Source organism: Rhinoderma darwinii, chromosome 10 (assembly GCF_050947455.1).
Source record: "Rhinoderma darwinii isolate aRhiDar2 chromosome 10, aRhiDar2.hap1, whole genome shotgun sequence".
NCBI lineage: Eukaryota > Metazoa > Chordata > Amphibia > Anura > Rhinodermatidae > Rhinoderma > Rhinoderma darwinii.
The window spans coordinates 104,247,072-104,261,817 of record NC_134696.1 but is presented as its reverse complement, the minus strand read 5'-3'; the positions used below and the strand labels follow the sequence as shown (position 1 = coordinate 104,261,817).

The 14,746-nt window shown below is 41.8% G+C and overlaps 1 protein-coding gene across 1 annotated transcript in view; it reads right to left on the bottom strand.

Moving 5' to 3' along the window:
* VWA5B1 (von Willebrand factor A domain containing 5B1) overlaps positions 1–14,746 on the bottom strand; it is a 126,878-nt gene that overhangs the window by 37,959 nt on the left and 74,173 nt on the right. The window contains exon 9 of the mRNA XM_075840487.1: positions 10,899–11,009. Within this exon, the coding sequence (XP_075696602.1) occupies positions 10,899–11,009 (111 nt within the window). The remainder of the gene's footprint in view (positions 1–10,898; positions 11,010–14,746) is intronic.

Below are 14,746 nucleotides of genomic sequence, written 5' to 3'. Positions count from 1 at the left end.
GTAGATCTGCATTACATTCATGAACCAAAAAGAGAAGGGGGGGGGGGTATCATTTACAACCTAAAGAACGTCAATTTTAAGGTCTGTGTCCCTACAAGTTGTTCTGCGCTTCTGGGTAATGTATTGAGATCTGAACTGATGTCACCGGCTGACGATGACATCACAGGAGTAATCCAGCTGTGGGTGACTCGAGAGTCCCAGGATTACCAAGCATTAGGACAGACCCCGTGACATTATACAGGGACACTTAGCCTATGTGAGCGCCATACTGACAGAATACAGACTGCTGTAAGCATAGCATGGCCCACTATATACAGTGTCTTCAAATCTTACATTATGGAGCGGAAAATGCTATTATTTATCACTGTATGGCAGTATTATGTAGGCACAGGATGTAACTGTTATCTGCTCGCTATATGGTGACATTATATGTGTTCTGTATGGCAGTATTATGTAGGCACAGTATGTAACTGTTATCTACTCGCTATATGGTGACATTATATGTGTCCTGTATGGCAGTATTATGTAGGCACAGTATGTAACTGTTGTCTGCTCGCTATATGGTGACATTATATGTGTCCTGTATGGCAGTATTATGTAGGCACAGTATGTAACTGTTGTCTACTCGCTATATGGTGACATTATATGTGTCCTGTATGGCAGTATTATGTAGGCACAGTATGTAACTGTTGTCTGCTCGCTATATGGTGACATTATATGTGTCCTGTATGGCAGTATTATGTAGGCACAGTATGTAACTGTTATCTGCTCGCTATATGGTGACATTATATGTGTCCTGTATGGCAGTATTATGTAGGCACAGGATGTAACTGTTGTCTGCTCGCTATATGGTGACATTATATGTGTCCTGTATGGCAGTATTATGTAGGCACAGTATGTAACTGTTGTCTGCTCGCTATATGGTGACATTATATGTGTCCTGTATGGCAGTATTATGTAGGCACAGTATGTAACTGTTGTCTGCTCGCTATATGGTGACATTATATGTGTCCTGTATGGCAGTATTATGTAGGCACAGGATGTAACTGTTGTCTGCTCGCTATATGGTGACATTATGTGTGTCCTGTATGGCGGTATTATGTAGGTACAGTATGTAACTGTTGTCTGCTCGCTATATGGTGACATTATGTGTGTCCTGTATGGCAGTATTATGTAGGCACAGTATGTAAATGTTGTCTGCTCGCTATATGGTGACATTATATGTGTCCTGTATGGCAGTATTATGTAGGCACAGGATGTAACTGTTGTCTGCTCGCTATATGGTGACATTATATGTGTCCTGTATGGCAGTATTATGTAGGCACAGGATGTAACTGTTATCTGCTCGCTATATGGTGACATTATATGTGTCCTGTATGGCAGTATTATGTATGCACAGGATGTAACTGTTATCTGCTCACTATATGGTGACATTATATGTGTCCTGTATGGCAGTATTATATAGGCACAGTATGTAACTGTTGTCTGCTCGCTATATGGTGACATTATATGTGTCCTGTATGGCAGTATTATGTAGGCACAAGATGTAACTGTTGTCTGCTCGCTATATGGTGACATTATATGTGTCCTGTATGGCAGTATTATGTAGGCACAGTATGTAACTGTTGTCTGCTCGCTATATGGTGACATTATATGTGTCCTGTATGGCAGTATTATGTAGGCACAGTATGTAACTGTTGTCTGCTCGCTATATGGTGACATTATATGTGTCCTGTATGGCAGTATTATATAGGCACAGGATGTAACTGTTGTCTGCTCGCTATATGGGGACATTATATGTGTCCTGTATGGCAGTATTATGTAGGCACAGGATGTAACTGTTGTCTGCTCGCTATATGGTGACATTATATGTGTCCTGTATGGCAGTATTATATAGGCACAGTATGTAACTGTTATCTGCTCGCTATATGGTGACATTATATGTGTTCTGTATGGCAGTATTATGTAGGCACAGTATGCAACTGTTGTCTGCTCGCTATATGGTGACATTATATGTGTCCTGTATGGCAGTATTATATAGGCACAGTATGTAACTGTTATCTGCTCGCTATATGGTGACATTATATGTGTTCTGTATGGCAGTATTATGTAGGCACAGTATGCAACTGTTGTCTACTCGCTATATGGTGACATTATATGTGTCCTGTATGGCAGTATTATGTAGGCACAGTATGTAACTGTTGTCTGCTCGCTATATGGTGACATTATATGTGTTCTGTATGGCAGTATTATGTAGGCACAGTATGTAACTGTTATCTGCTCGCTATATGGTGACATTATATGTGTCCTGTATGGCAGTATTATGTAGGCACAGTATGTAACTGTTATCTGCTCGCTATATGGTGACATTATATGTGTTCTGTATGGCAGTATTATGTAGGCACAGTATGTAACTGTTATCTGCTCGCTATATGGTGACATTATATGTGTTCTGTATGGCAGTATTATGTAGGCACAGGATGTAACTGTTATCTGCTCGCTATATGGTGACATTATATGTGTTCTGTATGGCAGTATTATATAGGCACAGGATGTAACTGTTGTCTGCTCGCTATATCGTGACATTATATGTGTCCTGTATGGCAGTATTATATAGGCACAGGATGTAACTGTTATCTGCTCGCTATATGGTGACATTATATGTGTCCTGTATGGCAGTATTATGTAGGCACAGGATGTAACTGTTATCTGCTCGCTATATGGTGACATTATATGTGTTCTGTATGGCAGTATTATGTAGGCACAGTATGTAACTGTTATCTACTCGCTATATGGTGACATTATATGTGTCCTGTATGGCAGTATTATGTATGCACAGGATGTAACTGTTGTCTGCTCGCTATATGGTGACATTATATGTGTCCTGTATGGCAGTATTATGTAGGCACAGTATGTAACTGTTGTCTACTCGCTATATGGTGACATTATATGTGTCCTGTATGGCAGTATTATGTAGGCACAGTATGTAACTGTTGTCTGCTCGCTATATGGTGACATTATATGTGTCCTGTATGGCAGTATTATGTAGGCACAGTATGTAACTGTTATCTGCTCGCTATATGGTGACATTATATGTGTCCTGTATGGCAGTATTATGTAGGCACAGGATGTAACTGTTGTCTGCTCGCTATATGGTGACATTATATGTGTCCTGTATGGCAGTATTATGTAGGCACAGTATGTAACTGTTGTCTGCTCGCTATATGGTGACATTATATGTGTCCTGTATGGCAGTATTATGTAGGCACAGTATGTAACTGTTGTCTGCTCGCTATATGGTGACATTATATGTGTCCTGTATGGCAGTATTATGTAGGCACAGGATGTAACTGTTGTCTGCTCGCTATATGGTGACATTATGTGTGTCCTGTATGGCGGTATTATGTAGGCACAGTATGTAACTGTTGTCTGCTCGCTATATGGTGACATTATGTGTGTCCTGTATGGCAGTATTATGTAGGCACAGTATGTAAATGTTGTCTGCTCGCTATATGGTGACATTATATGTGTCCTGTATGGCAGTATTATGTAGGCACAAGATGTAACTGTTGTCTGCTCGCTATATGGTGACATTATATGTGTCCTGTATGGCAGTATTATGTAGGCACAGTATGTAACTGTTGTCTGCTCGCTATATGGTGACATTATATGTGTCCTGTATGGCAGTATTATGTAGGCACAGTATGTAACTGTTGTCTGCTCGCTATATGGTGACATTATATGTGTCCTGTATGGCAGTATTATATAGGCACAGGATGTAACTGTTGTCTGCTCGCTATATGGGGACATTATATGTGTCCTGTATGGCAGTATTATGTAGGCACAGGATGTAACTGTTGTCTGCTCGCTATATGGTGACATTATATGTGTCCTGTATGGCAGTATTATGTAGGCACAGTATGTAACTGTTATCTGCTCGCTATATGGTGACATTATATGTGTTCTGTATGGCAGTATTATGTAGGCACAGGATGTAACTGTTATCTGCTCGCTATATGGTGACATTATATGTGTTCTGTATGGCAGTATTATATAGGCACAGGATGTAACTGTTGTCTGCTCGCTATATCGTGACATTATATGTGTCCTGTATGGCAGTATTATATAGGCACAGGATGTAACTGTTATCTGCTCGCTATATGGTGACATTATATGTGTCCTGTATGGCAGTATTATGTAGGCACAGGATGTAACTGTTATCTGCTCGCTATATGGTGACATTATATGTGTTCTGTATGGCAGTATTATGTAGGCACAGTATGTAACTGTTATCTACTCGCTATATGGTGACATTATATGTGTCCTGTATGGCAGTATTATGTAGGCACAGTATGTAACTGTTGTCTGCTCGCTATATGGTGACATTATATGTGTTCTGTATGGCAGTATTATGTAGGCACAGTATGTAACTGTTATCTGCTCGCTATATGGTGACATTATATGTGTCCTGTATGGCAGTATTATGTAGGCACAGTATGTAACTGTTATCTGCTCGCTATATGGTGACATTATATGTGTTCTGTATGGCAGTATTATGTAGGCACAGTATGTAACTGTTGTCTGCTCGCTATATGGTGACATTATATGTGTTCTGTATGGCAGTATTATGTAGGCACAGTATGTAACTGTTATCTGCTCGCTATATGGTGACATTATATGTGTCCTGTATGGCAGTATTATGTAGGCACAGTATGTAACTGTTGTCTGCTCGCTATATGGTGACATTATATGTGTTCTGTATGGCAGTATTATGTAGGCACAGTATGTAACTGTTATCTGCTCGCTATATGGTGACATTATATGTGTCCTGTATGGCAGTATTATGTAGGCACAGGATGTAACTGTTATCTGCTCGCTATATGGTGACATTATATGTGTCCTGTATGGCAGTATTATGTAGGCACAGTATGTAACTGTTGTCTGCTCGCTATATGGTGACATTATATGTGTTCTGTATGGCAGTATTATGTAGGCACAGTATGTAACTGTTATCTGCTCGCTATATGGTGACATTATATGTGTCCTGTATGGCAGTATTATGTAGGCACAGTATGTAACTGTTATCTGCTCGCTATATGGTGACATTATATGTGTTCTGTATGGCAGTATTATGTAGGCACAGTATGTAACTGTTATCTGCTCGCTATATGGTGACATTATATGTGTTCTGTATGGCAGTATTATGTAGGCACAGGATGTAACTGTTATCTGCTCGCTATATGGTGACATTATATGTGTACTGTATGGCAGTATTATATAGGCACAGGATGTAACTGTTGTCTGCTCGCTATATCGTGACATTATATGTGTCCTGTATGGCAGTATTATATAGGCACAGGATGTAACTGTTATCTGCTCGCTATATGGTGACATTATATGTGTCCTGTATGGCAGTATTATGTAGGCACAGGATGTAACTGTTATCTGCTCGCTATATGGTGACATTATATGTGTTCTGTATGGCAGTATTATGTAGGCACAGTATGTAACTGTTGTCTGCTCGCTATATGGTGACATTATATGTGTCCTGTATGGCAGTATTATGTAGGCACAGTATGTAACTGTTGTCTACTCGCTATATGGTGACATTATATGTGTCCTGTATGGCAGTATTATGTAGGCACAGTATGTAACTGTTATCTGCTCGCTATATGGTGACATTATATGTGTCCTGTATGGCAGTATTATGTAGGCACAGTATGTAACTGTTGTCTGCTCGCTATATGGTGACATTATATGTGTCCTGTATGGCAGTATTATGTAGGCACAGTATGTAACTGTTGTCTGCTCGCTATATGGTGACATTATGTGTGTCCTGTATGGCGGTATTATGTAGGTACAGTATGTAACTGTTGTCTGCTCGCTATATGGTGACATTATGTGTGTCCTGTATGGCAGTATTATGTAGGCACAGTATGTAAATGTTGTCTGCTCGCTATATGGTGACATTATATGTGTCCTGTATGGCAGTATTATGTAGGCACAGGATGTAACTGTTGTCTGCTCGCTATATGGTGACATTATATGTGTCCTGTATGGCAGTATTATGTAGGCACAGGATGTAACTGTTATCTGCTCGCTATATGGTGACATTATATGTGTCCTGTATGGCAGTATTATGTATGCACAGGATGTAACTGTTGTCTGCTCGCTATATGGTGACATTATATGTGTCCTGTATGGCAGTATTATGTAGGCACAAGATGTAACTGTTGTCTGCTCGCTATATGGTGACATTATATGTGTCCTGTATGGCAGTATTATGTAGGCACAGTATGTAACTGTTGTCTGCTCGCTATATGGTGACATTATATGTGTCCTGTATGGCAGTATTATGTAGGCACAGTATGTAACTGTTGTCTGCTCGCTATATGGTGACATTATATGTGTCCTGTATGGCAGTATTATATAGGCACAGGATGTAACTGTTGTCTGCTCGCTATATGGGGACATTATATGTGTCCTGTATGGCAGTATTATGTAGGCACAGGATGTAACTGTTGTCTGCTCGCTATATGGTGACATTATATGTGTCCTGTATGGCAGTATTATGTAGGCACAGTATGTAACTGTTGTCTGCTCGCTATATGGTGACATTATATGTGTCCTGTATGGCAGTATTATGTAGGGACAGTATGCAACTGTTGTCTGCTCGCTATATGGTGACATTATATGTCCTGTATGGCAGTATTATATAGGCACAGTATGTAACTGTTGTCTGCTCGCTATATGATGATATTATGTGTCCTGTATGGCAGTATTATATAGGCACAGTATGTAACTGTTATCTGCTCGCTATATGGTGACATTATATGTGTTCTGTATGGCAGTATTATGTAGGCACAGTATGCAACTGTTGTCTGCTCGCTATATGGTGACATTATATGTGTCCTGTATGGCAGTATTATGTAGGCACAGTATGTAACTGTTGTCTGATCGCTATATGGTGACATTATATGTGTCCTGTATGGCAGTATTATGTAGGGACAGTATGTAACTGTTATCTGCTCGCTATATGGTGACATTATATGTGTCCTGTATGGCAGTATTATGTAGGCACAGGATGTAACTGTTGTCTGCTCGCTATATGGTGACATTATATGTGTCCTTTATGGCAGTATTATGTAGGCACAGGATGTAACTGTTGTCTGCTCGCTATATGGTGACATTATGTAACCTGTATGGCAGTATTATATAGGCACAGTATGTAACTGTTATCTGCTCGCTATATGGTGACATTATATGTGTCCTGTATGGCAGTATTATGTAGGCACAGTATGTAACTGTTATCTGCTCACTATATGGTGACATTATATGTGTCCTGTATGGCAGTATTATGTAGGGACAGTATGTAACTGTTGTCTGCTCGCTATATGGTGACATTATATGTGTCCTGTATGGCAGTATTATGTAGGCACAGTATGTAACTGTTGTCTGCTCGCTATATGGTGACATTATATGTGTCCTGTATGGCAGTATTATGTAGGCACAGGATGTAACTGTTATCTGCTCACTATATGGTGACATTATATGTGTCCTGTATGGCAGTATTATGTAGGCACAGTATGTAACTGTTGTCTGCTCGCTATATGGTGACATTATATGCGTCCTGTATGGCAGTATTGTGTAGGCACAGTATGTAACTGTTGTCTGCTCGCTATATGGTGACATTATATGTGTCCTGTATGGCAGTATTATGTAGGCACAGTATGTAACTGTTGTCTGCTCGCTATATGGTGACATTATATGTGTCCTGTATGGCAGTATTATATAGGCACAGGATGTAACTGTTGTCTGCTCGCTATATGGTGACATTATATGTGTCCTGTATGGCAGTATTATGTAGGCACAGGATGTAACTGTTGTCTGCTCGCTATATGGTGACATTATATGTGTCCTGTATGGCAGTATTATGTATGCACAGGATGTAACTGTTGTCTGCTCGCTATATGGTGACATTATATGTGTCCTGTATGGCAGTATTATATAGGCACAGGATGTAACTGTTGTCTGCTCGCTATATGGTGACATTATATGTGTCCTGTATGGCAGTATTATGTATGCACAGGATGTAACTGTTGTCTGCTCGCTATATGGTGACATTATATGTGTCCTGTATGGCAGTATTATATAGGCACAGGATGTAACTGTTGTCTGCTCGCTATATGGTGACATTATATGTGTCCTGTATGGCAGTATTATGTAGGCACAGTATGTAACTGTTGTCTGCTCGCTATATGGTGACATTATGTGTGTCCTGTATGGCAGTATTATATAGGCACAGGATGTAACTGTTGTCTGCTCGCTATATGGTGACATTATATGTGTCCTGTATGGCAGTATTATGTAGGCACAGGATGTAACTGTTGTCTGCTCGCTATATGGTGACATTATATGTGTCCTGTATGGCAGTATTATATAGGCACAGGATGTAACTGTTGTCTGCTCGCTATATCGTGACATTATATGTGTCCTGTATGGCAGTATTATATAGGCACAGTATGTAACTGTTGTCTGCCCGCTATATGGTGACATTATATGTGTCCTGTATGGCAGTATTATGTAGGCACAGGATGTAACTGTTGTCTGCTCGCTATATGGTGACATTATATGTGTCCTGTATGGCAGTATTATGTAGGCACAGGATGTAACTGTTGTCTGCCCGCTATATGGTGACATTATATGTGTCCTGTATGGCAGTATTATGTAGGCACAGTATGTAACTGTTGTCTGCTCGCTATATGGTGACATTATATGTGTCCTGTATGGCAGTATTATATAGGCACAGGATGTAACTGTTGTCTGCTCGCTATATGGTGACATTATATGTGTCCTGTATGGCAGTATTATGTAGGCACAGGATGTAACTGTTGTCTGCCCGCTATATGGTGACATTATATGTGTCCTGTATGGCAGTATTATGTAGGCACAGTATGTAACTGTTGTCTACTCGCTATATGGTGACATTATATGTGTCCTGTATGGCAGTATTATGTAGGCACAGTATGTAACTGTTATCTGCTCGCTATATGGTGACATTATATGTGTCCTGTATGGCAGTATTATGTAGGCACAGTATGTAACTGTTGTCTGCTCGCTATATGGTGACAATATATGTGTCCTGTATGGCAGTATTATGTAGGCACAGTATGTAACTGTTGTCTGCTCGCTATATGGTGACATTATATGTGTCCTGTATGGCAGTATTATGTAGGCACAGTATGCAACTGTTATCTGCTCGCTATATGGTGACAATATATGTGTCCTGTATGGCAGTATTATGTAGGCACAGTATGTAACTGTTGTCTGCTCGCTATATGGTGACATTATATGTGTCCTGTATGGCAGTATTATGTAGGCACAGTATGTAACTGTTGTCTGCTCGCTATATGGTGACATTATATGTGTCCTGTATGGCAGTATTATGTAGGCACAGTATGTAACTGTTGTCTGCTCGCTATATGGTGACATTATATGTGTCCTGTATGGCAGTATTATGTAGGCACAGTATGTAACTGTTATCTGCTCGCTATATGGTGACATTATATGTGTCCTGTATGGCAGTATTATGTAGGCACAGTATGTAACTGTTGTCTGCTCGCTATATGGTGACATTATATGTGTTCTGTATGGCAGTATTATGTAGGCACAGTATGTAACTGTTATCTGCTCGCTATATGGTGACATTATATGTGTTCTGTATGGCAGTATTATGTAGGCACAGTATGTAACTGTTATCTGCTCACTATATGGTGACATTATATGTGTCCTGTATTGCAGTATTATGTAGGTACAGTATGTAACTGTTATCTGCTCACTATATGGTGACATTATATGTGTCCTGTATGGCAGTATTATGTAGGCACAGTATGTAACTGTTGTCTGCTCGCTATATGGTGACATTATATGTGTCCTGTATGGCAGTATTATGTAGAAACGGTATGGTTGTATTCTTATTGCAAAGTATGGCAACATACGTAGGCCCTTTAAGGCACTATTATTTTGGTGCTGTATAGTGTAATGTATGCATAGTGTGGCGCTAATATTTAGAAACTGTATGGTTGTAATCTTTTTGCACTGTATGAAAGTCTATACTTTGTAATATAAGAGGAGGTCCCCCATAATTATTTTCCCAGTGGCCCTACAGACCTTAACCTGGCCACCTTTCCTCTATAGAACGGTGATTATTTGTTGTAAAGCCCCCAAAACGTTGCATCTTAAACACTAGACACATGAACCGTTGCCCCATGTAATACGGGGTTATTGTAAAAGTCTCCAGCTCCAGGGATTGTCTGAGATTAGACAGAAGGCTCTGCTTTTTTTACTGCGAAACAGCGCCACTCCTATCCATGGTTATGCCTGGTATTGCAGCTCAGTCCCACTCAAGTACCAAACATAGCCCATCCCCCTTCTAATCTCACATAGGCCCATTACATCTACTGCGAAATAAACGATGAGTCAACCAAATACTGCGGCCATTGTAACGTGAAGTTATTGTACAGAGAGGAGTCACTAGAGGGATGTGACCAGTTCTGACCAGCAGGTGGCGATCTGTCCCCGCTATCTCTGCTGCCATGTTACATACTGATAAAATGTATATGTATATAGATATCATGTATATGAGAAGTAAACTTTGATTCCTGTTTATTCTTCCGAGAATATAAATTATCAGCGGAGGCCGTCATAACTGAGCAATGATCCTTCCATCGATTCCACTGTACTGCGCATGAACAAAGCCGTGCGGCCTGCGGCGACCAATCAGACACCAGCTCTGTTACTGACAGTAAAGGTTATTAAAATTAAAGCAGTGATTTGATTGGCTACAATAGATAACACCACGCCAATGTGTCTGACAGAGAATCGTACACAGCACTCACCTCATTATAGCTCTGGCTACAGGGGAACAAGGACTTGAACGCTGAACCGAAACTGATGATATTGAAGAGTGATGTTGGCATCAGACTTTTTAAAATGACGAGCATGGCATCCTGCGGGCACGAGATCAGGATCAGTACAGGATAAGTAATGAAATGTATGTACACAGTGACTCCACCAGCAGAATAGTGAGTGCAGCTCTGGAGTATAATACAGGATGTAACTCAGGATCAGTACAGGATAAGTAATATAATGTATGTACACAGTGACTCCACCAGCAGAATAGTGAGTGCCGCTCTGGAGTATAATACAGGATGTAACTCAGGATCAGTACAGGATAAGTAATGTAATGTATATACACAGTGACTCCACCAGCAGAATAGTGAGTGCAGCTCTGGAGTATAATACAGGATGTAACTCAGGATCAGTACAGGATAAGTAATGTAATGTATGTACACAGTGACTCCACCAGCAGAATAGTGAGTGCAGCTCTGGAGTATAATACAGGATATAACTCAGGATCAGTACAGGATAAGTAATGTAATGTATGTACACAGTGACTCCACCAGCAGAATAGTGAGTGCAGCTCTGGAGTATAATACAGGATGTAACTCAGGATCAGTACAGGATAAGTAATGTAATGTATGTAAACAGTGACTCCACCAGCAGAATAGTGAGTGCAGCTCTGGAGTATAATACAGGATGTAACTCAGGATCAGTACAGGATAAGTAATGTAATGTATGTACACAGTGACTCCACCAGCAGAATAGTGAGTGCAGCTCTGGAGTATAATACAGGATGTAACTCAGGATCAGTACAGGATAAGTAATGTAATGTATGTACACAGTGACTCCACCAGCAGAATAGTGAGTGCAGCTCTGGAGTATAATACAGGATGTAACTCAGGATCAGTACAGGATAAGTAATGTCATGTATGTGCACAGTGACTCCACCAGCAGAATAGTGAGTGCAGCTCTGGAGTATAATACAGGATATAACTCAGGATCAGTACAGGATAAGTAATGTCATGTATGTGCACAGTGACTCCACCAGCAGAATAGTGAGTGCAGCTCTGGAGTATAATACAGGATGTAACTCAGGATCAGTACAGGATAAGTAATGTAATGTATGTACACAGTGACTCCACCAGCAGAATAGTCAGTGCAGCTCTGGAGTATAATACAGGATGTAACTCAGGATCAGTACAGGATAAGTAATGTAATGTATGTACACAGTGACTCCACCAGCAGAATAGTGAGTGCAGCTCTGGAGTATAATACAGGATGTAACTCAGGATCAGTACAGGATAAGTAATGTCATGTATGTGCACAGTGACTCCACCAGCAGAATAGTGAGTGCAGCTCTGGAGTATAATACAGGATGTAACTCAGGATCAGTACAGGATAAGTAATGTAATGTATGTGCACAGTGGCTCCACTGTGTATGTAGATTAATTCTATATGTAACCTGTACCATGGTGATCGCACGTGAACAGTCGGTTTTCATTATGCCTCCAATTAACCCTTCTGTTTCTCTCTGGATAACAGCTGTGACAACATTAGTTTAAGTGGGTACATCAGGGATTCTTGCGAAAAACGAGGACATTTTCCCTTCTGTCAAATCCAATTTAGCTGGTAACTGCGGCCGCTGCGAGGGGGGTTCTTTAATTATATGCAAATGAATAAAATCTTATGGATTAAAAGTCCCTCTTTACAAAGCAATTAAAGAGAGAAAGCATTAATACAATCAGAAGATGATGAGATGAATGTAAGGAGATATGCGAGGAAGAATCTGCAGCTGCTACAGGGCCCATGGAGATTGGGGGCCCCAGCCCAGGTTAGCCCTATCTACTTTCCCTATGGATGCTGTGAACATGTATACACCTCCCCGTATACAGAGACCTTTACACTAGTAAACAGAGATGGGAATAGCGAGCTCCCACTGTGCCCTCCTGCGCAGTGAAGGGGTCAGGTTGTGGTTGCGTCAACCATCACCACCAGGGGGCACCATTTTCAGGTTTGAAGGCCCCTCTCTCCCCTATATACCCTCCTATATATACTAGGAAGACATATTCCATGTAGCTAGTGAGGGGTTAACGGTCCCACGCTATAGGGGGGTCTGCATTCTATTTCTAGAGACGTTTCTAACCTTCTATTTGCTCATTAATGGATTTCCCGTATCCCGCAGACGCCGCCGCTTCAATAGTTGGTTGCAGGAAGCGACACCGGGTGTTAATTATATTTTAGGCTTTGGATATAATTATACATTTAGTTATTGCCTGTATAATAACGGCTGGGTGCAGATGAGGGGGGAGCGCGCTGAGGGGAGATGCCACGTGGGTGGGGGGGCTTCTATGTGTCTATTGTGCGCTCCTTACACGTGTCTTCAGATGTTCTTGGCTCCTACAAGGGCTGCATGGAGTCTCCAGCTGTCACAATGTATCAGCCTCGTCATCTCGTCCTCTCTCTCTGTCTGTCTCAGTTCATCCCTCTCCTGTCTTCACGGCTTGGTGTCTCTTTCTTTCTACCATTGTCTCTTCCTCTGTATGCAAAGTAGTGGGGGTTCATATAGGGGTCCCCCTCTGACATGCCCTGAATTCCCTCACGCAGATTTAAAGGAGACCTGTCAGAAGAAACTAAAAAGTCCATAAAATGTGTGAAAACGCTTTCTTAATACCTTTCTTGTAGGCTGAGCTCTGATTGCTTGAAGTCACAGGCCTAAATCCTGAGGCTGCACTACTGAGAGATTCTGATGACATCATGTCCCTTCTGTCAGTGTTTTCGTGGAGACCCTGTGAGGCTCTAAATCACCATCCACATCACTACCACTAGTAAAGCCAGGCAGGATGTAGATATTGATGTAGTTGGTGCTTCAGATCCGGGTCTCGCTGACAACACCGCGCCTGCCAGAACGGGACATGATGTCATCAGAATCTCTCAGGCTGTGGCCTGTGACTACTAGAGATTGGAGATCAGCAGAGAAGAAAGTTACTACGGCTCCCTAATGAATGACCACAATGGGAAACAAGGTTTTATTCCAGCTGAAGTTCCCCTTCAAGTGTCAACTAAACATCAAATGTGAATCCACACTTGGGAGGGGGTAGTGGTTATGCCCCCATAGTTATGAAAACCAAAGGATTGCAACCTCCAGCTAGTGCGGAACTACAACTGCCCGTAATAGCTACACCCCTGCCCAAGTATGATTGTAGTGGGCGGGGCTGTGACTACCCTCCATCTATCCTCATGATCAGTGTGATCAGAGTCAGTATGACATCATAAGCCGCCAGTAGCTGTAGAGGAATCGTGTTTTTTGAGTGGATTTTTCTCTTCACGTTCCCAGCTCCTGGACTGCTGCGGGTCTGATGAGCGGCCCGCGCTCCTGACATTGAGAGATCCCTGGAGGGAAATACCAGCCCGGCCGCCCGATGACCGTGCCAGCTAATGGGGTCACACGGGGAGAAGCTCAGAGCTGCTCCTCTCTAAACCCACAAGACGTCTCTGCCACCCTCTCCACAGCCCGATCGGGAGAATTTAACTCTTCGCTGCCTGACGCCTTTTATTACATGCCGGCCCTAAACAGTATTTACCACTAAAGCTGCCCATACACTAACCAGCCGTTACCTAATCGCTCATTCGACCGACAGTTATTCTTTCCGCCTCACCCGTATACAGGCACAATCAGCTCCGCCGAGCGACCATGTGTTTTCAGTGGAAAGAGGAGAATAAGCCGCTGCAGACACCTTTGTCCCCTCCTCCAGACTCCTCTGTTCCCTCTTCCCAGACTCCTCCGGCCCCTCCTTCCAGACTCCTCCGGCCCCTCCTTCCAGACTACTCCGACCCCTCCTTCCAG